This window comes from Callorhinus ursinus, unplaced genomic scaffold (assembly GCF_003265705.2).
Source record: "Callorhinus ursinus isolate GAN/ISIS: 27379988/994484 unplaced genomic scaffold, GSC_fseal_2.0 scaffold2, whole genome shotgun sequence".
Taxonomy (NCBI): domain Eukaryota; kingdom Metazoa; phylum Chordata; class Mammalia; order Carnivora; family Otariidae; genus Callorhinus; species Callorhinus ursinus.
The window spans coordinates 49,853,134-49,880,072 of NW_027397064.1; the positions used below are offsets into that span (position 1 = coordinate 49,853,134).

Here is a 26,939-nt window from a genome sequence, read left to right on the forward strand (position 1 = left end):
AAAGGAATGCTGGGGTTGATAAGCAACGTCAGCCTGGAATGGAAAGGGAGTTTGCTGCAGTCCAAAGACCACCTTGATAAGGTGGTCCAGGTAGAAACAGAAGGTTCTTTGTTAAAATTAACAAAGGGGGCACCTGGGTGGCTCAGTGGGTTAAGCATCTGCCTTCGGCTCAGGTCATGACTTCAGGGTCCTAGGATCAAGCCCCTCATCAGAGTCCCAGCTCAGCGGGGAGTCTGCCTCTCCCTCTCCCTGCTGCTCCCCCTGCTTCTGCTCTCTCCCTCTCTCTCCCCCCTTCCCTCTGTCAAATAATCTTAGAAAGAATTAAAGGGAAAAAGGAAAGGAAGGAGAGCAAAGGAGGGAGAAAGACAACTTTTGAGTGTTGGGTGGGTAAGGTCTAACACAGAATTGTTACTGTGGTTATAAGATGCCAACATAATTGAAGGAAAGTGAAAGAGTGACAAACACAAAATTTTAACTTCCACTGTGATGCAATTTTCAGTTGGACTTTTCGCCAAAACGGCCAGTTATTTTTTATTTTTACTAATGTCAAAATGGTAGACTGTCTACCCGAAGGTGAAATTCCTGTTACTTACAATAGACACTTCAATAAAATATCTTCTCAGAAAACACCTAAGTCTTTCTAAAATTAATGTCACTCAGTTAACTAAGGCAACTGAGCAAGAGGAAAACTAAGGTTAAGAGAGAAGGGAGGTCATAAATAACACCTTAGCGCTAGTCAAAGGTGGCATATTTCATGGACACTTTCATCACGATTACACCATTGATTATACCCTATATTTAGAAACAAATTCACTGTTCTGGAGATGCCACCCTGAAGTTCAAATAAATATAGAGCCACAAAAGATCATGTAAACTGCTTGATGAAAATGGCCAAAAAGTTTTTATGTGAATTATTGCCTGTTCCTTAACTGAGCTCTTTTAAGTTGTAAATTTTAAGATGGAAACCAGAGAAACTGTGATGTTAAGGAGTTTTCTGGGGCCGTAGCTGATTCCACATTACGTTAACAACACCAGGTGACACACAGAATCTTCCCTGCTCAGAGCCTCATCCACCATAGCCAAACGACTCACGTTCCTACTTTCTCTAGGTCACTTCCCTCACATAGTTTTCTCTCCGTGTCTGTGTCTGTGAGGCTCTCAGATCTCTGGGACTTACACCAATCACCCCCCCTGCTCCCCACCAGCTGCTGCTTGGGCTTTGGACCTGAATGACACTGTCCACTTTCCTGGTTCTTCAGCTTACAGATCATGGGACTTTGCCTCCCAAGGGAAGGAACCAATTCCTATGATAAATCTCCTTTTATATCTATCTACCCACCTACCACCTACCCACTCTACTGGTTCTGTTTCTCTGGTGAAGTCGAACACAACTACTACATTCATTTATTCCCAACTATCCTACTTCTAAGACTTAGTCAGTAATAACCAAATTCATCGTGGCCAGTGCCTCGTCTTGTTCATCCTTATCTCCCCTCAACACACAGCCCAGAAATGTGTGCTGATAGTGGGTCAGGAAATTAAACAATAGTCCAAAGCTTCAGTTATGGTCTGACTAAGTTTCTTCTACTTGTGTTTTGTGTCTTAAGATGGGCACAAAAGGAAGAATGCACAGGCAAGAAGAAATTTCACAAAAACAAAGCCATGAAACAATCATTCTTCCACATGAGAAATAAAAACGAATTCTACTAAGTGCACACACACACTCTCGTTTATAGGGGTTTCTCCTTCCCACTTCTTGGCGCTGCTTTTGCCACAGAAGCAGCACCCGGATACTTTCAGCACTGATTTCAAGACAGGATCAGTTCAAAGAACAGCCTGGAAGTCACCACTGCTGTTCTGGGGCTTTACTTAATTTCGAGGAACTTTTTAGCCTTTTCTTCTGTAGTGCTTGCAGAATCTTGTCAGAGAGGTAAACCCTTGGCATCACCAGCTTATACTCAGGGCCATCTTCAGAGCTTTCTCTTAACCTCGCTTGCCCAAGGTCATGCCTCTAGAACGTGGTTCTCAGCCCTGACTGGACATTAGGATCACCTGGGGGGAGTTTGGAACAAGTACCGACACCTGGTCCCCATTTCTGGAGGCTCAGATTTGATGCATCTGGATTATGACCCAGATGTAAGAATTTTTTGAAAAGCTCCCCAGACAGGTGTCATGTGCAATTGAACTTGTGCTCTACAATGTAAATGGTTATGCCTTCTCCTGTATTACACCGTCTTTGAAAAATACTCCATTTTCAAAATAATTGTAATACCTTTTTGTCCTCATTGGTTTCAGCTAGATATCAAAATAGGCTATGAAATGTTAAGCAAACTTTCTTCATGTGGAAAATACAGTATTTCTAACGTGGTCAGAAATGATTATTATTAGAACTGTCATGAGAAAGTTAATTCTCATGAATTTCCCTGACGGGACATCATAAATAAACTCAGATTATCTTTATATTTTATCCAAATGTCATACTGAAATGATTTATAATCTGGTTTTCAATTTAGCTCAGACATTTCTAATCTAAACTCTTGGTAATCAAATCAGCTTCCTAATTGAAAAAGTACTTTACATGGTTTAACATAAAAGAGGCCAGCAGAAATTAACATGTGATCATTTCCCATGCTTTTATGCAACTAGAATGACTAATCTTAGCACAGCTGAATGCATTTTCCCAGTAGATATTAAAAATACGAAGCCACATAAAACCATATTCTTTATTCTAAAAATTAGGCCCACTTTTCTTTTTTTTTTTTCATTTGGGAAGGAACATACAAGATGTATGCTTTTTACTCCAGTGTTTTATTTCCATCTATGGATTTTGTATCAGTCCGTACGCGTGTATAAATGTGCATGGGCGGTTCATTTTGTCAGATGAATATAAAGGCTGTCAGTACAAAGCCAATTAGGTCCATTCTTCTCCATCCCTTTTTTGTTGTTATTCGCATCACCAGTTTTGGTGTCATCGCTCCGAGTGCCAACATATGACAGAGACTATGGAAGACTAGATATTCACTCTTGAATGTCACCTCCATGAGGGCAGATGGCCTCTTTCATTGACGGTAGCACTCCCACAGCACAGAACGGGACGTTACATACAACAGGCAGGAACAAAATACGTATCTGCTCAGGGAGGGGATTCTGTAATACACTGACCATCACAAAAATCCTTTATGAGGATATGTCAGCGAAATTTTCACCAAACTCTCAGGGATTTAAGCTTTGGAGAGGTCTTCTTCCTTCACTACTATTTGTCTCTACTTCTCCAAAATACTATCCCTTTCAGTTTTAAGATAGTAACAGATGGTCTGAAGGGAAACAACATTTGCAGATTTGAAGTTCTTTACAGAATGTGATCTGGGAGTAGGACAATTGAAGAGAGAGACTCAGCTGGGGCCCGCGGGAGATGCCTACGTCAGAGGGTTTCCGTGAGGATCGTGAGGAGTAAATGAGAGGCCCGTGGAGTGCTTGGGCCAGAGCCTAGCAGAGGAAGCAGGCAAATGTTCGTCGATGTTGACATTATTATTATTTTAAGAATTAAGCTAAACACGATTAAACTGCACATATGGCATGTCATATATTCTCCTCCGTAAAGTATCTGTGGCCCATCACTGCCAGGCCTCATCATTCATATTTAACTCTTTTAACTTTCGCAGCAGCAGCAGGGGGCTATTATCAGCCTCATTTTACACAGGAGAAAACGGAATCTGAAGGAAGTAAAGTAACTTCCTTGAATCCAGGGGGCTGATAAAAGGTTAGAATAAAAAAAATCAAAACTTGTCAGAAATCAAAGATCTCTGTTACTTCCCACTACTCTATGGCATATACAATAGAACTCTACAAATATTTCAGAGGTATGAATGAACTGAAATCCATTTCACTTTCTAAATCTTTTGTTTCACCTTAAAATGTGTAAAATATCACAGATCTGCCCATAGACTGTTCAGTCAACTTTCTAGTGCTCAAGAAAGATGTCACGTACTTAGTCCCTCTCTTGCCCTGCCCTTTTCCTCAATTTAGATCGGTTCTCGGTATTTTGGCATTTCCACTGAGGAAAGCCCAAGGGGAAAGATCAGACTCTAAGTCCTTCTTCCTACAACTTGCTGACAGCTTGAGTGAAACACTTTGTGGGTAAGGGAGCATGGGACTTTTGGATGCAATGACGTTTGATTTATCTGCCTGTGGCTTCCCCATCGGCTCAGACATTTGACTGGGGCTCTCAGTCTGACTTTCTAGCTACTAAAACAACACACACAGTTATCTGATCTTTCAAAAACATGACAAAATTTAAAGTTTCAGAAAAAGAGTGAGAGCCCTTCCTCCACCAATTCCTTTTTTTTTTTAAAGTTGAAGTTCTTTTCCATTGAAAGATGAGTCCTACATATTTCAAATTTTTCTTAAATAATCCCGAGACACGGATGAGCACTGTTCTATGTTCGATAAAGAGTCATTTATTCAGGATATCTTTATTTGTAGAAGCAATAATTACATTACTGAGTATAAATAATTGCACAATTCCTTCCCCTACCTAAATTCAGAATATTAGAGAAACATATGGGATTAAAAGTGAATTCAATTCAACTATGAAGATTATAAGATCGACCACTGCAGGATTATGAGGATCATAGAAAATTTGCCCTTGTGCCTAAAAGACTTCCTGGCACCTAGTAGGTGTTCATTAAATGGGAAATGCTTCTGCTCTGCGGCCTCCCTACTTTGCGTTGATTTAGACTGCACCAGCAGAGGGCGCTCACAGCGCTGCGAGATTTAGTCAGCGGACCTTCAGCTCTTTCAGCCAAGTGGCCCCTTCCTGTTTTTCTTATCAAATTCTGATTACTATTAAATCCATTTCGTTCACTATATTAAACTATGTACTTTTCCCACATACCTAGTAAAACACGGTGGTGATATTTCTAAAAGATAAAAGTGACGTTTATGAATTCAACAGCAATAACAATAATTTTAGGTCATGAAAAGTAAAACGCCAAGTTTTGGAGAAGACATGGGACGTGAGAATACTGAACTTCCAAGACCGTTTCCTCCAGCTTGTCTGGAGTCGAGATATCAAAATAAGCACAAAAGACTCAAAGATCAAAATAAACATCAAAATTAGAAACCAGTCTCAAAGTATTTTCTTTCTGGAAAGCCATGTATTTACATGTCATATTCTCAGGCTTCCTAGTCCAAATCTGATAATGGTTAATAATCATGCTCAGTGTAGGTGAGAAAGAGCTCACAGAACCATAGGCCTGAAAAAGCCAGTGATTTCAGTCCTCCGTTTCATTTTAATATCCCTTTTTTACTTTATACATTTTATTTTATTTATTTTACTTTACTGTATTCAGAAAGAGTTCAACATAGAGGTAGATGTCCCCAAGCAGAAGAGCCAAGTTTTAGGGCTGCAATTTTATAAATCAGGGCTGATCCTGAGTCATCACTAGACCTCAAAATCCCAGAAAACCAGGTCACTTGTGAGCTTAATTCTAGGTTCAGATTTTCCTCCAGGGACATTAGGCCCCACCTTCTTCAAATTCCTACAGGAAACCTAAACAAGTCTTTTCACTAACTACAGCAGAAAGGTGTACCACAACTGATACATTTGGTGAGCATAATTTAAAGAGGGCACCATTGTCTTAACAATAATAACTAATACTTATTACATGCTTCCTATGTATCCAAGCATACTTTTAATCCCATGTAAACATATATATTAATTCATTTAATTTTCATTACATCCTATGAGCACATATTATTATCAAAATCCAAACTGTACAGATGGAGAAGCTGAAACAAAGGGAGGTTAAGCATCTTGCCCAAAGTTACACCTCTAATAAGCGGGGAAGGAAGGATGCAGGTAGACATTGTCAACCGCCACCTTATACTACATCACAATGGTTATTATTTCCCTGTGAGGCAGGGAACGAATCCAAATATTGAAATTATTCATAAACCTATACCTATTATATAATAACCTACTCTTTTAACACTAATTTCCAACATTAGAAAACAAGGAAAGAAAATTCTCTATTTCCATGGTTTTCAGTTAAGCTCTTGGATTTATGGATTCATTTGAAAAACTATCACTAATAGATGGACACCATTTTGAGTGTCTTTGAAACAAGAACAATACAAAAATGTAAACTGGGAAAAAAAAAAAACCTCTAGGGAAACCTGCTCTCACTTAACGGTAGGTGGTCAATATCGAAGCACTGTGCTTGGTTTGGGAATTTACAAGGTAGGATGGAGGAGGTCAGGAAGATGCGAGGTATGAAGTAAGTGAGAGCAATAAAAGTCAGTCAGGAACTCCGTGGCATTATTCAATATAGGCTCAGATCGAGATGAGGAGTTACAGATGTCAGAGGACATGTTTCTGTCCAAAGTTTAAAGGATGGGATAAGATGTTAGACAATGATTTGCAGACAAAATAATGACCTTCTAAAGAATACTAAAAACTTTCACAAGACAAGAATGGGATCAGGTGACATAGAGGTAGAAAGATTTCACAAACATAGGGTATACAGTGGAAGAGTCTTCAACATAGGGTGTAATTTTGAAAGGACATGCCTAATCCATTTCACACAGTATTTCCTATAAAAGAGATCTGATGACTAAGTTTACATGCTTACTATTTCTGAACATATTTATTGTGAATTACAGAATTTCAAATAATTTATATGAAAAAGATTCCCCCCATTTTTTTTAAATTTCGGGGGGCATCAGAACAAACACACCGCATTACCAAACACTTGTAAGCCCACTTCCATGTTCTAATTTGATGTTTCCAGCTGTCTTAACATTAAAAAAAAAAAAAAATCCCAGTTTTTAAAGATGGTGAGTTCCAAGCTTCTTGTCCCAGGAGTGGGTATTATTGTTTAGATTGCCTGGTATAAGCACGCAGAATCTCTGGAACCCAAGGCTGGCCCAGACTTTTGGAAATGATGCTGAAGTGTATAGCAGAGGAATTACCCAAATCTGAGAAATGTATCCAACCATTTCACATTTATTGAGCTTTTACTATCTGCTCATCAAAACTGGCCAGAACAAGCTCAACTACTCAGGTGTCTGCTCTTCCAGGAAACCTCTCATCATTCAAACAATTTCTTCTCCCCACTGTGTCTATCAACACATTTAATACATACTCTCATCATTAATGATCTAACGTTTACCTGTCTCCCTTGTCATCTAGAGTGATTTCTTTGAGGGCTTCAGCCATGTCTTACTAACTTTCTATTCCTACTACCTAGCGTAAGTAACCAATAAAATGTATTTAATTAATGAGGGAAGAACCCAGATAAAAGAGTTGTTGACACTTGCTACCAGTATTTTCTTACTCCTCACTTCTCCTCACCCCTCTGCAGTCTGGCTTCGCCACTAAAACGGGTCTTACTAAGGTTACTCATGAACTGTACTAAGTTCTTACACCTTGCTTGACCTCTTGGCAACTTTTGATACTGCCAACCACTCACCTCTTCCCAAAATCTCTCATCCTTTGACTTCCATAATGCCACACTGACCAGACCTCCTTGCTACTACCTCTTTAGCTTCTCCTCAGTACTTTTTTCAGGCTCCTCTTTTCTTCTCCAGTCGTTCTCAACCATGGATGAATATTGGTATCATCTGGGGAAATATTGGTATCATCTAGGAAACCCTAATGCCTTACTAAGAGTTCTCTATTCAATTCCATTGTGTGTATGTGTGGGTTGGGGGGAGTGGCTTCCACACCAACAAGCAATTCTCTGACACTGGCTGGGTGCCTTACAATTCAACTCAATTCTGACACTATCTGGTGATAGCATCAGACCCCACAGGTTAGGGACTTAGTCCTACAAACTGTCCCATCCCCAATACACATACACACATACACAAACACATTTCAGATGCCAATCAAAAGTCCAGGTTGTCACCTATACTTGTAACCAACTGGCTATCAGAAGTTCCAACTACCCCATCCCTGGGTTTGATTAATTTGTGAGAGCATCTCACAGAATTCAGAGAGGCATTTTCCTTCCTAGATTACTAATTTATTATAAAAGGATATAACTCAGGAACAACCAGAAGGGAGAGGTGCACAGGGCAAGGCATGGGGAAAGGCTACGGAGCTTGCACTTTCTCGGAGCACTCCACTCTTCCCCGAATCTCCATGTGTTCACCAACCCAGAAACTCTCCCAGCCCTGTCCTTTTGGGTTTTTATAGCAGCTTCTTTACATAGACACGTGACTGATGAAATCATTGGCCATTTGTGATTAATTCCACATCCAGCCCCTCTCTCCATCCTGGAGGTTAGGGGGTGAGATGGAAAGTCTCAACCCTCCAATCACATGTTTGGCTCCACTGGTAACCAGCCCCCATCCTTACGTGGTCTCCAAAAGCCACCTCACTCACAAAAGCCACCTTTGTAGCTCTCTTCACTTAGAAAATTCCAAGAGTTTTAGGAGCTCTGTGCCAGAAACAGCGAATAAGATCAAACTATATTTCGTACTATAAATCACAATGACACACCTACCTAGATCCACTTGCAGAGAGATTTTATTTACTTAGGATGAGCACAGGTATTATTTTTTTAAGATTTTATTTATTTATTTAAAAGAGAGAGTGTGTGAGAGAGAGAGCTTGTGGGGGGCAGTGGGAGAGGGGGAAGAGCAGTCCCCCCACGGAGCAGGGAACCCAATGCGGGGCTTGATCCCAGGACCCCAGGATCATGACCTCAGCCGGAGGCAGACGCTTAACTGACTGAGCCACCCGCGCATCCCCTGAGCACTGGTATTCTTAAAGCTCTGCAGGAGAATCTAACTTGCAGCCAGAGTTGAGCAATACTATTCTAGCCACTTCTCAAATAGTAGGAATCCTCTGGGATCTATCCTGAACCCTCTGAAAACCTAGAGAGCTTCCAAGTTAAACTCATTAACTCCCATGGCTTCGATTACCATCTCTGTCAATTGCAGTCAACTCCGCAAATTGCCACAGCAGATCCCTCCTGCCCACCAGACCCATACATCCAACTGATTACTAGATATTTATTTCCATGTCTTCTGTGAACAGCACCATCATCCATCCAACAGTCCGAGTCACAGCCCTGGGTAACATCTTTGAACCCTTCTTCTCTTTCATCTCTCTCTCTTGTTTAATAATTACCAAGTCCTGTTGAGTCTGTCTTCTAAGTAACTGTAGAGTAACTGTTTTGCTACATTCTTGCTGCCACTGTCTTAGTATAAGCACTTATCACATGTAGCCTAAATTATAACAAAATCTTTCACTCCCTTCTGCCTTGACTCATTTACTCCAAAGCATTCACTCCCCTGCAACCAGAAGTATCTAAAACACAAATCTGATCATGTCACTCCCCAGCTTTAATTACCTATGGGAAATAACCAGAGATCACCAAGTTGTACAAAAATAATCCTTGTTTAACTCTCCCACTTACCATCCACTTCACACTCCACAGTCCAATTGTATGCATTCTTCTTTCATTTCAAAGATGCCATGCTCTCAAAGACCAGGGTCTTTACATACAATGTTTGCTCTGTATGGCATCCTGTCCCATAAACCTCCTCCTCTAGCTAACTTCTGATTTTTATTCAGTTCTCCACTTGAGTATCAATCCCCCAGGAAGTCATCACTGTATTTTCCTAATTAGATTAGATCTTCTCACCATACTTTCCTATAATAATCTATCCTATAGACTGTAAGCTTCCTCGGTGCAAGGACCATGTTTCTTTCCTACGTCCAAGTTCTGGCCCTTTGGCACCCCTCAGTAAATGAATGAATGAATGAATGACCCACACGTACAATGGATTGACTATCTGGCTCTAGAACTGTTGCCTAGGGGAGATATATGCAGTCAGTGGGAATATTACTCAGTGATCAGGTAAACTTAAGGCAAAAATGAAATGCATTTAGAAAATCTCAGCTCTCAAATTAGGTGGAAGCCATTCTTTTAGAGATGGAGTTTGGGAAATTGCTGGAAATCAGGAACCTTAATTCTCTTAACATGATAGTTTATTAATGAAGCTCTCTGTCTTGATTTTCTGCATAATTAGAACCTACGTTCAGGGGCAATTTTTCAAAATGACCAGTCTGTATCAGTCTCAGCTTCATAAGGTACAATTTAAAGAGTATTGCAAATGAAAAAGAACAGTTATCAAGAACATTTTTGAAGTTTCAACAGTGTGAGGTTTGCCTTTTAATGTTAAGCTAATAATTCCTGCAAATCAGGCAGAAGCGAGAATGAGGTAATCATTTGTTTAACGATGCAATGCTAATTAACCTCTTCCATATAGGCTGTGTAATATAACCCCGGAGGTTGGCTAGGGTGATATAATTCTAGAAAGAAATCTGAAGGGGAATGATGATGATCAACTCGTGATGGATCATTGTTCTTTCCGGTAAAGAAAAGAGAAGCACAAGCAAGAACCTTAAAAGTCTAGTAATTAGGCAGCATTTGGTCTGGAAAAGAAAAGTGAAAGTCCTATTCATTTACGCACAGACACTTGGGAAGCACCTGTTAAAAAGTTAGTGTTTTCTCATGCAGGGGAATTATATTTCTCTAGAGCAGTGCTGTCCAATAGAAAGTATAATACAAGCCACATATGAACTGTTTAATTTTATAGTAGTCACATTAAAAAAGTAAATGAAATAAAAATAATTTTAAAAATATACTTTAACCTAGCACATCCAAAATATTATCATTTAAATATGTAATCAATATTAATTTTAAAATATTTATTTTGACATATAATAAATATCTAAAAAATTAAGGAGATGTTTTATATCCTGTTTTTTGCACTAAGTCTTTGAAATCCATCATTTAATTTACATTACAGCACCTCTCACTCAAACTAGCTATATTTCACGTGCTCAAGAGCCACATGTGGCTACTGGTTACCATACTGGGAAGTGTAACTATGTAACTTTAGACTCTATTACCCAGATGTGTGTGTATGTGTGTGTATGTGTGTGTATGTGTGTGTATGTGTGTGTGCATGTGTGTGTGTAGCATGCATATAACGCTATTAGTGGTGACTCCAAAGTAATAAAAGATCTGGAATGTCTTCTGAATAACCAAATAAAGACAATCTTTTTAGTATAATTTTATAATCATTTATGTATTTTATTATGTTCTAATGCTTTGAATATCGGTAATCCATGGAAAGTCTGTGATTCCATATAGCAATGGAGTCATTATTTGTAATACCTTAATTTAGCAACCATGTGGGATCAAAGTTTCCTTTAAAAAAGCTTCAGCAAGGATACAGACTGCCTGAGTGGAAAAGCAACTGGACATGTGAAATCACTATGGCCTCCTCAGATACAATGTGTTTGGGAACAAGACTGGGCTCAGACCTTCCTGATGGGGAAACCACCTTCCTTTGGTTCATAGAGGGAAGTACCAAAGAACTGAGTGGAGAGGACACTTCTCAGGCAGGCAAGGAGGTGGAGGCAGCCTGTTTGCATGCAGGACAAAAAGCACCTCTTCTAAAGTCAATTCTCTTCACTAAAAGGGGTATCTTACTCTCAACACCTTATACCCTGAACATTCTAGATAAATGGGCATCTGCTGCTCACTTCTGATTATGGCCTCAGTGAATATACCACAGCGTGTGACAACATTATCCAGGGATGGTGGCATGTAATGGGAGGGTACTGGTCTCCTCTTTCAAGAGGAGGAGTCCATCTGAGTCAAAGTTTGATGTGGAATTCTAACTGAGACCTAAAGACCAGTCCATGTGGATAGTATTTAACTAGGAGATGGGCACTATTTTAAGAGATCTTCCAACTTCATCTCCCTGATAGCAGGTTAAGTCATTCCAAATGAAAGAAAACACCGTACTGACGTGGCCATCATAGCTGAATATTTAGCTACTACTATAAGGTTGTTGTGGTTGGGTCAACAAGAAAATATTTTTTGCCATGTTTCATCTCAACTGTTACCTCTTACTTTATACACTTAACTTTCTGTTTAGTTTCTTAATTGTTCCTATTTATTAACCTCAACCTGACTACAGCAGATAACATACAGATATAGTTTTAAGTAGAACACAGGGATAAAAAGAAATAAACTAATAATTTTCAAATATCTGTTATATGTCAGGTATCCAGCTAAGCATTTTCTATACAGTATAGTTACCCCCATTTGAGACAGGATAACTAAAGCCATTCTCATAATCTATAGAATTAGAATACTGTACGTGTCTGTGGTTACATATTTTTTTCTTGAAGCTTTTCTACAGAAAACAGTACATAGTCCACAAACCCGATAATCCTTAAATGTCTTTCACTACCAATTTATTGTTTTTAGTGTTTCCTTTCTAGACTTCTTCCCCAATCCCTTATTTTACAGCTTCAGGTTACTTCTGAGTTTGTTCTGAATAGAAACACACAATTTGTTTATTGAAGGAATAGAAGATATATTGTTTAAAATGTTACATGAGAAACAACTTCAGTCAATTCTTTTGCAAATATTCCAAGCTATTACCACAGCTAGGAGTGTTTCAACCGACTGATTGACCAGAAAACTTGTCTTCCTTTTTGCCTTTTATCTCAGTCAACACCTTTTTTTGTTGACTAAAACTGTGAAACTTAAAAATGTCTTTTGGCTTATCATTTCTAATTAATTCTCTTACTCATCAATCAGGTTGATGGCAATCAAACTTTCACTTTGCCTTTATTCACTTATCCATCCAATAAATCTTCACTTAATTCCCATTTCTGGCACATCAACCACGTGCATATTTCTCTGAGGATAGGTTTATAGTCAATCCGTACGCTCCACGTGCCCCAGAAGTTAGGTTTTCCTTCCATTTTGACAGGCGTTCTTATCTCAAATTGTGTGTGATATTATGACATGATCTTTCCAGTTAAACGCAGCCATCTAGAAATAAATTCAGTGCCCTTCCAGACAGGAAGTAGGTGTTAAATACCAGCAGTTACAATGCCATGGATCAGGAAACTGAGAGGACAACAGAAATGAAACTCTTCCTTGCCGAGACTCTGTCAAGATCCTCTGGCAGTCGAGTTTGTCTCCTCCACTCCCTAATTCTTCATCCTACAACTCTTTCATGAAAATCATGCTTTGCAGAATTGTTCCAAACGGATAGGTCTATCAACGTCATGCCTTCCTAGTCTGCCTTTTGGGATGGAAGATACTTAATGAGAGGCTACACGCTACAGACAACTGCTAGACTTTTATGGATGCTCTCTTGAGTTATGCACATACTCTCTTTGAATTCACTCCAAATGAGGGAAACCAGCTTCCCAGTTGGAGAAAAAGCAAAGACTACTATAAAAAGAAAAAGGGGTTAAAGATGCTGTAGCCTAGGGATGCCTGGGTGGCTCAGGTGGTTAAGCATCTGCCTTTGGCTCAGGTCATGATCCCAGGGTCCTGGGATCGAGTCCCATATGTCCGGCTCCTTGCTCAGCAGGGAACCTGCTTCTCCCTCTGCCTGCCTCTCTCACTCTCTCATTCTCTCTGACAAATAAATAAATAAAATATAAAAAAAAAAGATGCTGTAGCCTATCCCAAAGGTCTATTTATAGCAAAGATAAATATGAAAAAAGTACCAGTTGTAACCTTTTATTCACCATTTGCAGAGGATGTATCAGCTCGGCAGACAACATATTGGACTCTTCATTTAATTTTATTTGCACTGAAGATGCACAAAGGAAAGGAGAGGGCTTGGACTTTGGAACCAAGCTGACTTGACTGACTTGAGGTCCCATCATTCCCTCATTAGCTGAGTAACTTCAGAAAAAGTACTTGCAACCCTCTGAGTCACAGAGTCCTCATGTGTAAAGTAGGAACAATGCCAACCATGACCCAGTGGTGCTTTGTGTGTGTGGGGGGGGGGAGCAACATATATAGCAGTGTCTAACAGTGTTTAGAACAAGATAGGTCTAAATTAATATTAGTTCCCCTTTCTTTCCCCATGTTATCTGTGCAAAACAACGTTGCTTTTGGCTTTGAAATGTGAACTTTCTCCTCTCCCCCATCAAAATACACTTTTTCAAGTTGTCACCTAGCTAAGAAGAGACCTTAAGACATGACTTCAAATAGAGGTATCCATTTAACATGAGAGTTTTGGGAGAGAAAAATTAACAATTGTACTTTAGCCCTCATTTTAATTATAGTAACAATGTAGATGCCAATTTTTCCTTGTGCTCTTCTTTTATATTTCATATTCTAAATAAAACTGTAACATTTTCTTTTTTAGAAAGTCCTTAAGCTCAATGACAGGATATGGGATCAATTCCAACTGCTATTCCTGATTGGGCCCCTTAGCCTGTTCTTTAACAAGCCTGATAGTTCAAAGATGGAAATAAAATGCTTAAGTGATGGCCTAGCTGGATCCCGTCTTTAATGTGCTGAGAGACTTTAAAATGTGTTTTACATAAGGCGGAGAGAGGGAGAGGTGGAGAGAATGTATCCTAAGAAACTTTCCTCTCCATAGTTTTGCCAGGGTACTGCAATCATCATTGTCATAAGCGAAAGGGAGAAAAACGTTGACAGGACGAAGGGAGTCACTTTTGTTTTAACAAGGTTAGATGGTTTGGAGTTAAGAGTGAAAATCATTCATTTTAAACTAGAATAGGCAACAATGAGTTTTTCCAGGGCTTGTGCTAGTTCCCCCCTGGTCCCAGACCCAACTCACCCAGCTGGAGCTGTTCGCAATTCAGGTCTGGATTCTTTCCGATCTTGCATCTGTAAATCGCGCCGGGATTGACCACTGAAGCGTTGGCAAGCCAACTGGCCGTGGGCGCCCCCACTATGAGCCTAAAGCGAGAAATGTGCACGTGCGCGCAGACGTGAGCTGAGCTGCCTACTGAACTCCTGGTCTCCACAGGCTCGCAGCTGGCAGCCGGGCCGCTCCCCCAAACCTCCTCCTCCTCCGCCCACCACCTCGCACACCCAGCCCGCCACCCCCAACTCGCAGCTCCAGAGCCTTACACCAGAGCGCACCCCAGGCGTGCCACCCCGAGATCAGTTAGCTTCCCGAGCAGATCCAGCAGGCTGGCCGTCGCAGCGCACCCCTTCTGGCTCCTCCAAAGGGAGTAAAGTTTGAACTGGGCAGGGGATCCCTGAGGCGCCGCTCCCTCGCGGCTCTCAGATGCCCAAAGCGCCCGGTCCCACTCCACTCACCATCGGTTCGCCCCGTGGCTGTGCAGCACCACCGAATAGCCGAACAGGGTGTTGGGGGGGCCCTGGAAGAGCAGCGCGCTCTCGGTGTCCACGTTGTAGGGGAACCCGGTTGGGACCCCCAGGCACAGCAGCAGCAGCACCGCCTCCCAGACGGCGGCCCCTCGGGGATTGAGCCCGCACCTCGCTTCCCCAGCCATGCGCTCTCGGAGGAGAACATTCAACACCAAACGGCCACGGTCCCAAAGTTGCGCGGGATGAGACGGTCGGCCAAGGGGAAAAGCGCCCCAAGAGAAGAGCAGCGTGTCCGGCGCCGGCGGGCGAGAGGGAAGGAGGCAGGGAGGGAAGGAGGGAGGGACAGGGGAAGGGAGGGGAAGTAGGGCCGCGGCGGGCGGAGCAATCGAGATTGATCTGGGATGCAGCACACCCGCCGGGCCCACGCCCCGCTTCTGCGGCCAGGAGCTGCGGGTGCTCGCGCAGTCCCGGGGAGCCTCTGGGTGGGGTCCCGGGCGTGGTGCGGAGGCACAGGACCCTGCGCCGTCTCACCCCACGCGCGGCTGTAGGGGGCGCTGGGGGACCTCGGCTGCGCCGGACGCGAGTCCGGGCCGGGGCCTCCCAACCCGCCGAGCGCGGGATAACTCTGGACTCCCAGGCTTTGCAAGAGGGGAGCTGGAAGAGACACGGACTTCGCCTTTGAACCGTGGTTGAGGCCTGGCTGCGGAGCGGCGTGGCCCCAACCTGAGCCGCGCGCGCACCACGACGAGCATGGGATCTCCGCGGCCTGCCTGGCGTGGCCCAAAAAAGGCCAGCCACAAACTCGGGCACCAGGACGGAGGCGGAGACCTGTCTGGATCTTTTCGTGGATAGTTAAGCTCTATCTCTGATGGGCTGGGGGAAGGTGGGGGTGCGCAGAGAGGGCATAAGCAACCACTAGAGAAATTAACCAAAGGGCCATAAATTAAAGCCAAATAAACAAAAGGAACTCCCTGAAAGCTCCTGAGGCAGGCTTCGGTGACAAAGACGTTATGGCTCTTCACTTCAAGAGCCCTGCACCCTTCTATGCCCACTTCCTTCCACCCCACACTTCCTCTAAAGTCCGGGCTGCGTTCCTGAGGCAGAGGAGTGGTGAGCGGGGCAAACTGAATGGAACACGGTTTAGGCTGTTGCAGAGTCCAACGCGGAGGCTGGGTTAAGGAAGCACCAACTTGCCTCACTTTAGCAGGTATCTCCGTCTGCTTCTCTATGGCCCTCCTCTCCATGCATCCATCGTCGCCAAAGGATACACCTGCCATCAGGGGTGTAGACCCAGTACGAGGTCAAGAGAAAGACACCATAATGGACCCGAGAAAATGCACTGGAGACCCACAGCACAGCATACCTGAACTGGGTGACGATTTTTATCCCAATGCTATCCAGATGTGCTTCAAGTTCTAGAGCAACTAGAGAGACGGCCATAACGGGTTAGGCTGGTATTTGCAGGAGATGCAGGTCCAGTTCTTAATTAATACTATATGAATTAAAAAAGAAAGGAAGGAAGGGAGGGAGGGAGGGAGGGAGGGAGGGAGGAAGGAAGGAAGGAAGGAAGGAAGGAAGGAAGGAAGGAAGGAAGGAAGAAGAAAGAAAGAAAGAAAGAAAGAAAGAAAGAAAGAAAGAGAGAAAGAGAAAGAAAGAAAAAAAAAAAAAGAAAGAAAGAAAGAAAGAAAAAAAGAAAGAAAGAAAGAAAGGGTTCATTAAAGCCAAACTGAAACAGCACATCTTAAGTTGTAATGGCAGACACATCATTAAAATACTTGTTCCTTCTTTTCAGCATATTTATTGAGCAGTCACTATGCTAAGCCCACAGGATACCTCAGTGAGCAAGGCAGGACAAGCCTTCAGGACAATTTTCAGCCAACAAATTTTGCTAACTAGAGAAAGTTCTGAATGATTTAGGGACACTTAAGAGATTTGAAGGACAAAGAGGGGTGAGTTAGGCTGAGCAATTTGAGAGGAAGAATGAAGGATGATGCTGGTGGGGTCAGACAGAGGAACTGGGAGAAGGGGTCTTGGCTGGAGCATTTAGCTGCTCACACACAGTATTACAGGAAGCTGCCTAGGGAAGCAGGGACACAACATGAACATCCTATACCAGGTTAGGGATTTTTAACTCTGTGCTGGGGTGGATAGGAAGCAGTTGAAAGATTTGTCTTGGGACACCTGGGTGGGTCAGTCGTTAAGCACCTGCCTTCTGCTCAGGTCATGATCCCAGGTCCTGGGATCAAGCCCCGTGTGGGGCTCCCTGCTCAGCGAGAAGCCTGCTTCTCCCTCTCCCACTCTCCCTGCTTGTGTTCCCTCTCTTGCTGTGTCTCTCTGTCAAATAAATAAATAAAAAGTCTTAAAAAAAATAAAAGCCCATTTGTCTTGTGCTTCAGATGTGAAATGAAAAGACTGAATACAGAAAACCTAATTTTGAAGGCTTCCCGCAACAGTACCTGTCAAGATGGTGGTGGCCTAAACTAAGAAGGAGGGATAGAGGAAAAAATAGATTCGAGAGATATCTGTGAGATAGAACCCAATAAAACCCAGTGATAGTATTGGTAAATATGAATGCAGAGCTGAGAAGGAGTCAGAGTGTGTGAGTTTGGGAACTGGGTATATGGTGCTAATTCAAAGAGAAAAAAATGCACCGGAGGAATGAGGCTATGCCTGTGTATGGGCATGCATGTGAATGTGTATGGTGGGCAGGCACTGATGAACTGAGTTTTAGACAGGTGGAGTTTGAGATACCTGTGGAATGTTAGGATATTCTAGCCACACCCAACCCAATTATTTTTACTCTTTTGTCAACAAACAAAAGGAACAGTAACCCTCTCTCATTATTTGCAATAAAGTAAGAGGCAAATAATAGTGTGTGATAAATCTATTGTAAAAATGAAATGAAGTGGCTTCCAGAAAAGTAGCTATCAGGGCCTATGGTGGAAGGGTCCTGCTCTGTTTTCCACTCAGGGTGTGTTTCTTTCTGAGTAGATCTATGTGCTGATTTCAACCCAGTTCTCAACTAGCAAACGTTGTCATCATTCTGAAATCAGCAGTCCCTCTCGTTTGCAGCCACAACATTTTCAATTGAGGCTCAAGAAACAGATATATCAAAGGCACTCCCATACCCTCCAGACTCTAGCCATGCCACTGACCTAAACACCTCCCTCTTTCTTTCCCTCCCTTTACCAAATGCTTATGCAATGAAATCCACTCAACGCAATTTTTTTCATAGCATTATCAAGATGAGTAATGGTCAGTAGGGCACTTGTTGGGGCATGACCTTATTTCTGTGAGTGTGGTGATGATTATGGCTACCCGTCACTACTTCATACACTTCATTCACTACTTCATACTCCATATTAGCCCGGAGTTTCCTTCCTCCAAGGCTTAGAGAACAGTTCACTTTTGTTAAGTCAGTAGGAATAAAGTGTTGCCTGGAGATACTGTTATCTCTCTAATAAGTGCTTTTGTAGGCAAGTGTGAGAATCATGTCGGGGGAGGAGGAGAGATGGGGAGAAGAGAACTTCTCAAAACAACTTATGCCCATTCTTCACCCTCAACTGAACTTAAAGATGCAGTCATCCAATTAATATGTGTCATTTGATCAACAGGTTACAGGTGGCCACTGTGTGCCAGGAGCTGCATCAAGGACTCAAGCGTAAAAGATGAAATCCAAATCATCTCTATCCTTGGTAAGAAGTCTTCCCCAGTAAGGAGGATTCTAATATGGGCTCAACCAGCTTCTCAGAGCGAGCATTTCTCTTTCTTAAAAGGCTCTATTCTTGGAATACTACCTTTTTGAGCCCCGCCCCCCTTCTATCTGGCCACTGTGAGTCTCCTTCGCTGGCTGCTTTCTCTCCACCACAGTGTTGGACAGCCCCAGAGCTCCATTCCGAGCCCTCTTTCCTCCCTCTTTAGGAGATCTAACCCATTTCCTGTGTCTTTAAGTACCACCTATATAGTACTATTACATACCACTGTGAGTCCCCAGTTCCTGTCTCCACGTCTCTCTTGAGAGCTGCAGATTCATATATTTTACCGCCTACCTGACCTCTCTACCTGGTTGTCTAGTGGGCATTGTGAACATAACGTATCTAACACTGAGTTCTGTTCCTCACTTGAGTCTGAACTATTCCTCCCCCCAATCTCTTCCTTTCTAATAAATAGCACTCTGTCTGCCCAGTTGTTCAGACCAGAAATTTGGAAAGTAATCCTTGACTTCTTCCTCTCTCTGTTCTCCGCATGTAATCCATCAATCATCAAGGTCTATCAGTTCAACCTTCAAACTGTATCTCAAGTTGGTCTGTTTAACTTCTTCTGTCCTGCGGTCCTTCTGTCTGCTGGTCCCCTCTTCCAAGTGCAGAAGTCTCACCTGGGCTTTTCAATAATCCACTACCTGGTTTTCCCTACTCATCCCTCCCCACACTATCAGTTTTCTACAAAGAAGCTAAAGTGAACTTTTAAAATTCTAAATCAAATCATGCATGCTTCTCCCTTATGTAAATCCTTTAAATAATTTCCCACTGCTCTTCCAGTACAAACTTAAGGTGGCCTACAAGGACCCAGTGACCTGGCGTCTGACTACTTGGCACATTTGCCATCGGCCACTTGCCCCAGGTCATGTCGTTTTAGCCACCTAGATCTTCCTTAATTTCCTTAAGTGCATCAAAGTTTTTTTCACCCTGGAGGCTTCTGTCCATATTGTTCTCTCTGCCTGCACACAGAACCTCCGCCTTTGCACATGATTTGTATCTTTCTTCAGCCTTAACTTAAAGGTCTTCCCCCAGAGGATTTCCTTGCCCGCCCATTTAAAATAGGTCACCACATTGTTCTTTCACAGGCCATGCTATTTATTCTCTTCAGAGCCCTTTAACTCATCATCATATATGTATTTCCTTTTTCACTCTGTCTTTCTCTCTAGAATATGAGCATAGAACACTCATTGTGTTGTTGCAGTTGTTCAGCACTAAATCTCTAGCCCCTGATATCTGGCTGGTACAGAGCAGGTGCTCCGTAAGTATTTTTTGAATGGCCCCTACATGATTTGAACTTTTTCTATTATTAATGTCATAAATGGAGAGAAATATGAGTGTTTATGAGTTTATTTTCATGCATTATTACATGCAAAACAATGTATTACGTGGCTTAGTAGATGCAAAGACATGTGAAGATAGGTCCTACTTCAAGCAGCTTATAATTTTCAAGGAGACGGGTGATATGCTTTACAAAACCAGACAATATAGTCAAATGTGAATGCCACATACACTGGGGGGGAGAAGGGACAGTTGGGGTGTTGGCATAAAGGGCAGTCTCGAGACCTAAATTTAGGTAGAGTGTAGGGCAGGGGAAATGAAAGAATTGGTATAAGACACTGGGGAAAAAACTGACATGAATTGTCAAGGACAGGTAATACGGAGAAGTAAGGTATGACAGGCCGGGTGACTGAGACAATGATGGTACCATGAAAAGCAACACGAAAAGCAGAGGAAAGAGTGGAAATGGAGAGAAAAGGGAGAATGGGTTTGGATCATGCTGGGTGAGTTTTAGAGATGAGTCTGTGATGGTAGAATAATCAGATATGTCTAGCAAGTACTGTTGGTTATTTTTTCTTTTGTTTTTCTTTATTTTTTAAAAAATTACTAAAGTAAAACATGCAACAAGTAAAACAGTTAGTGATCCATAAAGAAAACGTTTTCAATGTCTCCGAGACTCCCTTTAATCTACTCTTCTGAGGCACGTCCCCCACCTTTCCTCAATAACTTGACCGCAATCAAGTGCGTGTCCCAAGGCCTGCTCTCAGGGCATTCAAACTAAGACAATAAAGGTTTTTGGTTGTCGTTGTTTTGTTTTATTTTTAGAGTAATAAAGTTCCCAACAACAAACCGGAAGCTCTAATTCTTTTCTTCTGAAAGATACTATTAGACCAGATTTCCTGATGCTCTAATATAAATATCAAATGACAAGTTTGCTTTTAAAAGAAACATGAAACAAGGAGTCTTCTCAATCATAAGAGTTCTGAAACCTGCTGAGAAACTGTGTGGAACACACTCTAGAATTCCTCACTGGAAAAACGAGAGGCTGGAGCATTTACCCAAGGACCCATGCTCTACTTGGTAGGAGGTTAACCTCACCACACTTTGCCGGCAAGCACACTTCCAGACACTAGAAGAGTCCTCAGGCAGAGGAGGGACACAGACTCCCTGGAAAACTGCCAGTGTGCTGAAAGGGTCCACCCAGTAGCAGGGGGGTTCAGGTAACCCAGAGGGTGGGTCATCGAAGGTGTCTGTTATCACTGCCAATCCAAACCTTGGGTGGCATGTTAGTGTTGCTCAAACTTGGCTTTTAATTTCTTACGTTTTCTCTGTTTGGATGGGGAAATGAATGTGTGTGGGTATAAAGCACTTAATACAGTGCTTCGCACATAATCAATACAGAATAAATAGTAGCCCTTACTCCTTCATTCTTCTTATTTTATCATCATCATCATCATCATCATCATCATTAATGATATAATTTATGTAGAAATAAAATACCTCTAGAGATAAACGATGTATGGAAATATGAACTCAGGGCTCGTATGTGGAAGGTTGTCTAAGTTATAGGGGACATTTTCTGTCTCGAATTGCTTACATTTATTTATACACTCATTCAACAAATATTTCTGGAGCACCTATTATGTGTAGCTGAGAGATGCTGTACATAACATGGTACACAGATTTGGGATCCTTATCCTTTTTAGATGTGCATTCCGATAGGTAACCAGACAATAAATAATAATTTCCTATTTTTAGTCTTGTGACTTTTCAATACATTGACATATATAAGCACATGATTTTTTTTCTATAGCACAACTATGAATATGTCATTTCCCCACTCAGGGACTCCTAATGGCTCCTTCCCCAGCTCAACCCAATTAAATTAGGATTTCTTACCTGGGCTTTAATACCTTCCATGCCTGGCCTCAAGCTAACTTCCTTTTTTTATCTACCCTAAACATAGCCTATTTCTCCTTCCCTCTGGAAATGTTCCCTTTAGTTTGGGAAATCAACAGATGACGACATAGCCATTTAAGCCAGTAGGTACCAAATGCCATATAAAATGGTACATAACAGAGAAACTCCACAGACAGAGAGGTTTCTTCTGGCTGGGGTGTTTGGGGTAATTTTTCTGGAGTAGAAGGGCAATTTTGAGAAATTTTGTTTTTACAGTCTTTTCAAAACTCCTGAAACTAATACTTTATAACTTCTTAAACCAAGTCTATTTCATGCTTCAGTTCAGAAAAAGAAACAATTGCTCCTTTTGTTACAATGTAGAGAGGACCTAGTCTAAAGCCATTTTCCCCTCAGAGCACATAGTTATTATGTGACAACATTTTATCTCAAAAGTAATCTGACCTGGGGGATTGGCTTTGTGCACTGGAATGATTTAACAACTGGTACACGCAGGGATCTCAAAGGTTCACATGACACACAGATAGTTCACGGTATCACTCTCCTATATTCTCAGAGCTAGAGTCACTGTAAAAGTGCTCCACAACAGTGTCTTATCCAAAGCCTCTCATATGATGACCTCATCTGGCAAAACAGCATTCCTAGGCATTTTGGAAAGGGATGTGGTGAATAAACAGTGTAAAATTGTTTAATCATGGGTAAAGTTATATCACACAACATTTATGTACATATGCTCCAAGCACTTTAAAGACACAAAAGAAATTAAAGATAGGTTCTTATTCTTGAATAGCTGGCAATCTGATTAGACTACACACACAAACTTGAAACCAGAAAACAATTTCAAAGCAACATAACAAAATGCATTATGAATATAGTACAAATTACATATAGTGTTATAGTGATGTGTTCAAAGTAGCTAAATGTTCAGTGGGGGGATTAAAGGGAAAAAAAATCTAGTTTAAGTTAACTTCCTTCCTTTTCTTTTCTTCTTTTTAAACCAGACCACTCTGAAAGAACACAGAGATTATTCTTTGTAGACAAGATAAAAGATAAGAGAACATCAGAGACTAAAATATCATCAGTAAATAGGAGGAATGTAAACAGTGGAGAGGGGCTATACCACTTTGTAAGGACAATAGTGAGAAATAAGAAAAATAATTTAATGTACCAAAGTTTCCTGAATTGTTTAAAATCCTACAGAAACTTTAGAATTATTTCTAATTTGGATTAGTAAAATATAATGAATAATACTACAAAAATTGATTTTAGCTCTCTCTCATGTCTATGCATTGGAAGACCAGCAGACAGATTGGATATTCTATTTTTGGTGCACACTGAAGATCGGCTTTGTTTATAACAGTTGCACAGTATATTGACCCAGTAAAGTAAATTTCCTCTGTTTATAGAAACTAGAAAAACTATTTTGGTTTTTTTTTTTAAGATTTTATTTATTTATTTGACAGAGAGAGACAGCGAGAGAGAGAGCACAAGTGGGAGGAGTGGGAGAGGGAGAAGCAGGCTTCCCGCTGAGCAGGGAGCCCGATGCGGGGCTCGATTCCAGGACCCCGGGATCACAATCTGAGCCGAAGGCAGACATCTAACGACTGAGCCACCCAGGCGCCCCAAAAACTATTTTGGTTTTAAAGCCACATGTTGTTCATAAGGAACTCATTAGAATTGTGGATAAGAGTGAAAAAAATCCATTTCAGACCCATCTTTTATTATTGTCTAAGGGATGGTAATACTAATTCAACACAATAATAATAATATAAACATTTTCTTTGTGAACTCTAGAGATATTTCTTACTCTTTTCATGCTTCACATAAGAATAGGCAGGCTTTTTAAATTTTTTTTTTAAGATTTACTTATTTCATTTATTTATTTATTTAAAGATTTTATTTATTTATGTGAGAGAGAGAGCATGAGAGGGGGAGGGTCAGACGGAGAAGCAGACTCCCCGCTGAGCAGGGAGCCCGATGTGGGACTCGATCCTGGGACTCCAGGATCATGACCTGAGCCGAAGGCAGTCACCTAACCAACTGAGCCACCCAGGTGCCCCTTACTTATTTATTTTAGAGAGAAAAAGAGCAAGCTGGGAGGGCAGAGGGAGAAGGAGAGAGAATCTCAAGCAGATCCGAGCTGAGTGTGGAGCCTGATGTGGGGTGGTGCTTGATCTAACGACCCTGAGATCATGACCCTGAGATCATGACCTGAGCAGCAACCAAGAATCAGACCTTTAACTGACCCTTAATTGACTGTGTCACCCAGGTGCCCCTAGGCAGGCTTTTTTAAAAACCAGTTTTAGAGACCAGGTAGCAATTTGGGAGACCCGAAGTCTAATAATGAAACTGTCCTTATATTTTTATAGCTTCTTTGTTATTAAAATGAAAGGGTTCAATTAGATTGTCGCCAAAGTTATTTCTGTTTCCAAAATGTTACTGTTTTAAGTTACCATATATAGCTGGAGAACCCTATACTGTCAGAGTCTGACTAGGAATCAGGAAATCACATAGACAGATAGTCAGGTGAAAGGCATTCAGTTCAGTTGATAACTATTCAAAAAGGTGAGATGATGTAAATGTAAGGAGAAAAATATGAATCTTGAATAAAGTCTGTATATCAAAATCTATAATTGGCTATCTGTGTATCACTCAATCATCCATCTGTCTTTTATATGCTGGGTTAGTTATGTGCAGAATATAAATGTTTAACTTTTCTTTCCAGAAATGTCAGATAACACTCTTTTCTAGCTGTGATACTATGATATAATAAGAAATATGTATTTCGGTCTTTGTCTCCAGCTCCTGGCCAGAGCTCCTAAAATCCTAATTTCCTAAGTGATAAAGGTGAAAGGACCATCTTGGTTATAATATTTGGGTTTTGTTTTCAGCTTCTGAAATAGCTCTGGAGGGATAAAGGTGACTTTTGGAAAGGCCCTGAAAATGGGGGCTGGCTGCCAGGGGAACCAACCATGTGATTAAAGGATTAGAACTTTGAGTCCCATTCCCCAACCTCAAAGGAGAGAAAAGGGAGGCTAGAAATTAGGTACAAACACTAAAGACCAAAGATTTAATCAAGGGTGTCTGTATAATGGAACCTCATAAAGACTCTAAATGATGGGCTCTGGAGAGCTTCTGGGTTGGTGAACACTGAGGTTCTGATAGGGTGGTGTGCCCAGAGAGGACATGGAAGCTCAGCATGTCTCCCCACCCCCATACCTTGCCCTATGCATCTCTTCCACCTGGCTATTCCTGAGTTGTATCCTGTGTGATAAACTGGTAAATATAGTGTTTCCCTGAGTTTTGTAAGCCATTCTAGCTAATTATGGAACCTAAGGACAGGGTCATGGGGACCCTGATTTTTATCCAGTCAGTCAGAAGTATGGGAGGCCCAGATTTTTGACTGGCATCTTTCTTTGTGGGACTGAGCCCTTAACCTGTAGGGTCTGTGTTAACTCTGGGTGTCAGTGTCAGAACTGAATTAAATCATAGGACACCCAGATGGTGTCTGCAGAGAACTGGAGAGTTACCCGGTGTGGAAAACCCACACACTTGGTGTCAGAAGTGATTAATGTAGAGAAAAGAAACAGTTTCTTCCTTTACGAGATTTCACAATTGCCTTGCCCGGGACTCATTTCCCTTTGTACTCATATATATGTGGTGTTGGGATAAATGACCAAAAAATAAATTACACTTGTATGGATCTTCACAATTCACAGAGTATGTTTTCTGAGCTGCACTAAAGTAGCTGTGAAATAATTATCAGTAAACCTTGAGATCCGAGGGGCATTATATGGTGCAAAAGGAAAGAATACAAAATGCACCATGGTAGCCAAAACTATACTTTTAAATTAGAGAGAGAGAGAGAGAGAGAGAGAGAGACATGATTTTCATCTTAGCCTTAATCTGAAAGTTACTCTTTTCACCAAGAGATGAGCAACTAGGAGCAGAAGCACTGCAAACTCAGAGACAAATGTCAAAGGCATCTAGACAGATCACAAACACTTAGATCTCAGGGGTGGGGAGAACAGCAAAGACAACATTTCCATAGTATGCAGACCTCATTAAAGATTATTTTGTAGTATGATTGGAGAACACTGTAACCTCTATTAATGGAGACTGAGCTTTGAGTAATTGTATGTAAAGAACTGAGAATCTTCTGCATGTAGGATTAACTGCCCTAATAAAAGGAAGTGCCACCCCAGGTCTCATTAATGTGAGGTCAGCATAAACTGGGGTGTAGACCTCTACAATAGATCAGACACAGCATTGACCGTGTTAACAACTAGGTTTTGTTGTTGATGTTTCTTTTTTTCCCTCTTCGGCCACATCTAAGTAAAGACTATTACTGATAACTCCAGGGAGGAGAGATTGAAAATTCAATATAAGAAGTCTGCAACTTAGCTGATATCTTTTAAAGTTAATATGATTATAGGTAGTTCACACTCCTCTGTGACTTTAGTCAGTCCTAGCTGCTACATTTATTCCTGGTACAAAGTGCTGAGATGCCAGTTTTAATTCCAGGGAGAATTCTGACCTAGAAGTATCTCAACTAAAAATGGCAGTCAATACTCTGCTACCTAGAATACTCACCAGTTAAGTAGGAGGTAATGCTGTCTTATCAAGGCTTATTCCTGGCTCCTTAAGTAAACTTTATATTACAGGTTTAATCCTTAGAAGAAAATACTGAGTGAGGTAGAATAATTTCTTTCATTTTAGAGACAAGGCAGTAGCTTCCAAAGTGTTAACTGGCTTGCTCAAGGCCAGTGACTACAGTCCTGACGCCCCCTCACATTTCCTTACCGGTAGACTGGATTCGCCGATCTCAAGGGAC

At 41.5% G+C, this 26,939-nt stretch overlaps 1 protein-coding gene and 1 long non-coding RNA gene across 6 annotated transcripts in view; both read right to left on the reverse strand.

Annotated features, from left to right (window-relative positions):
• The window catches only part of ITGA4 (integrin subunit alpha 4), a 78,133-nt gene extending 62,647 nt beyond the window's left edge, over positions 1 to 15,486 (reverse strand). For 2 of the 3 annotated variants that reach the window (XM_025849109.2, XM_073881709.1), the window contains exons 1-2: positions 15,141 to 15,486; positions 14,653 to 14,774 (exon numbers count right to left, since the gene is read on the reverse strand). In XM_025849109.2, coding sequence (XP_025704894.1) covers positions 14,653 to 14,774; positions 15,141 to 15,337 — 319 coding nt within the window. In that variant the 5' untranslated portion in view covers positions 15,338 to 15,486. The remainder of the gene's footprint in view (positions 1 to 14,652; positions 14,775 to 15,140) is intronic. The other variant, XM_025849102.2, reaches the window with a different exon arrangement.
• Positions 15,487 to 16,293: 807 nt separating this feature from the next.
• The window catches only part of LOC112806760 (uncharacterized), a 333,839-nt gene continuing 323,193 nt past the window's right edge, over positions 16,294 to 26,939 (reverse strand). For all 3 annotated transcript variants that reach the window (XR_012375023.1, XR_003203930.2, XR_012375022.1), the window contains 2 exons: positions 16,516 to 16,644; positions 16,294 to 16,422 (listed from right to left, as the gene is read on the reverse strand). This is a non-coding gene — a long non-coding RNA (uncharacterized lncRNA). The remainder of the gene's footprint in view (positions 16,423 to 16,515; positions 16,645 to 26,939) is intronic.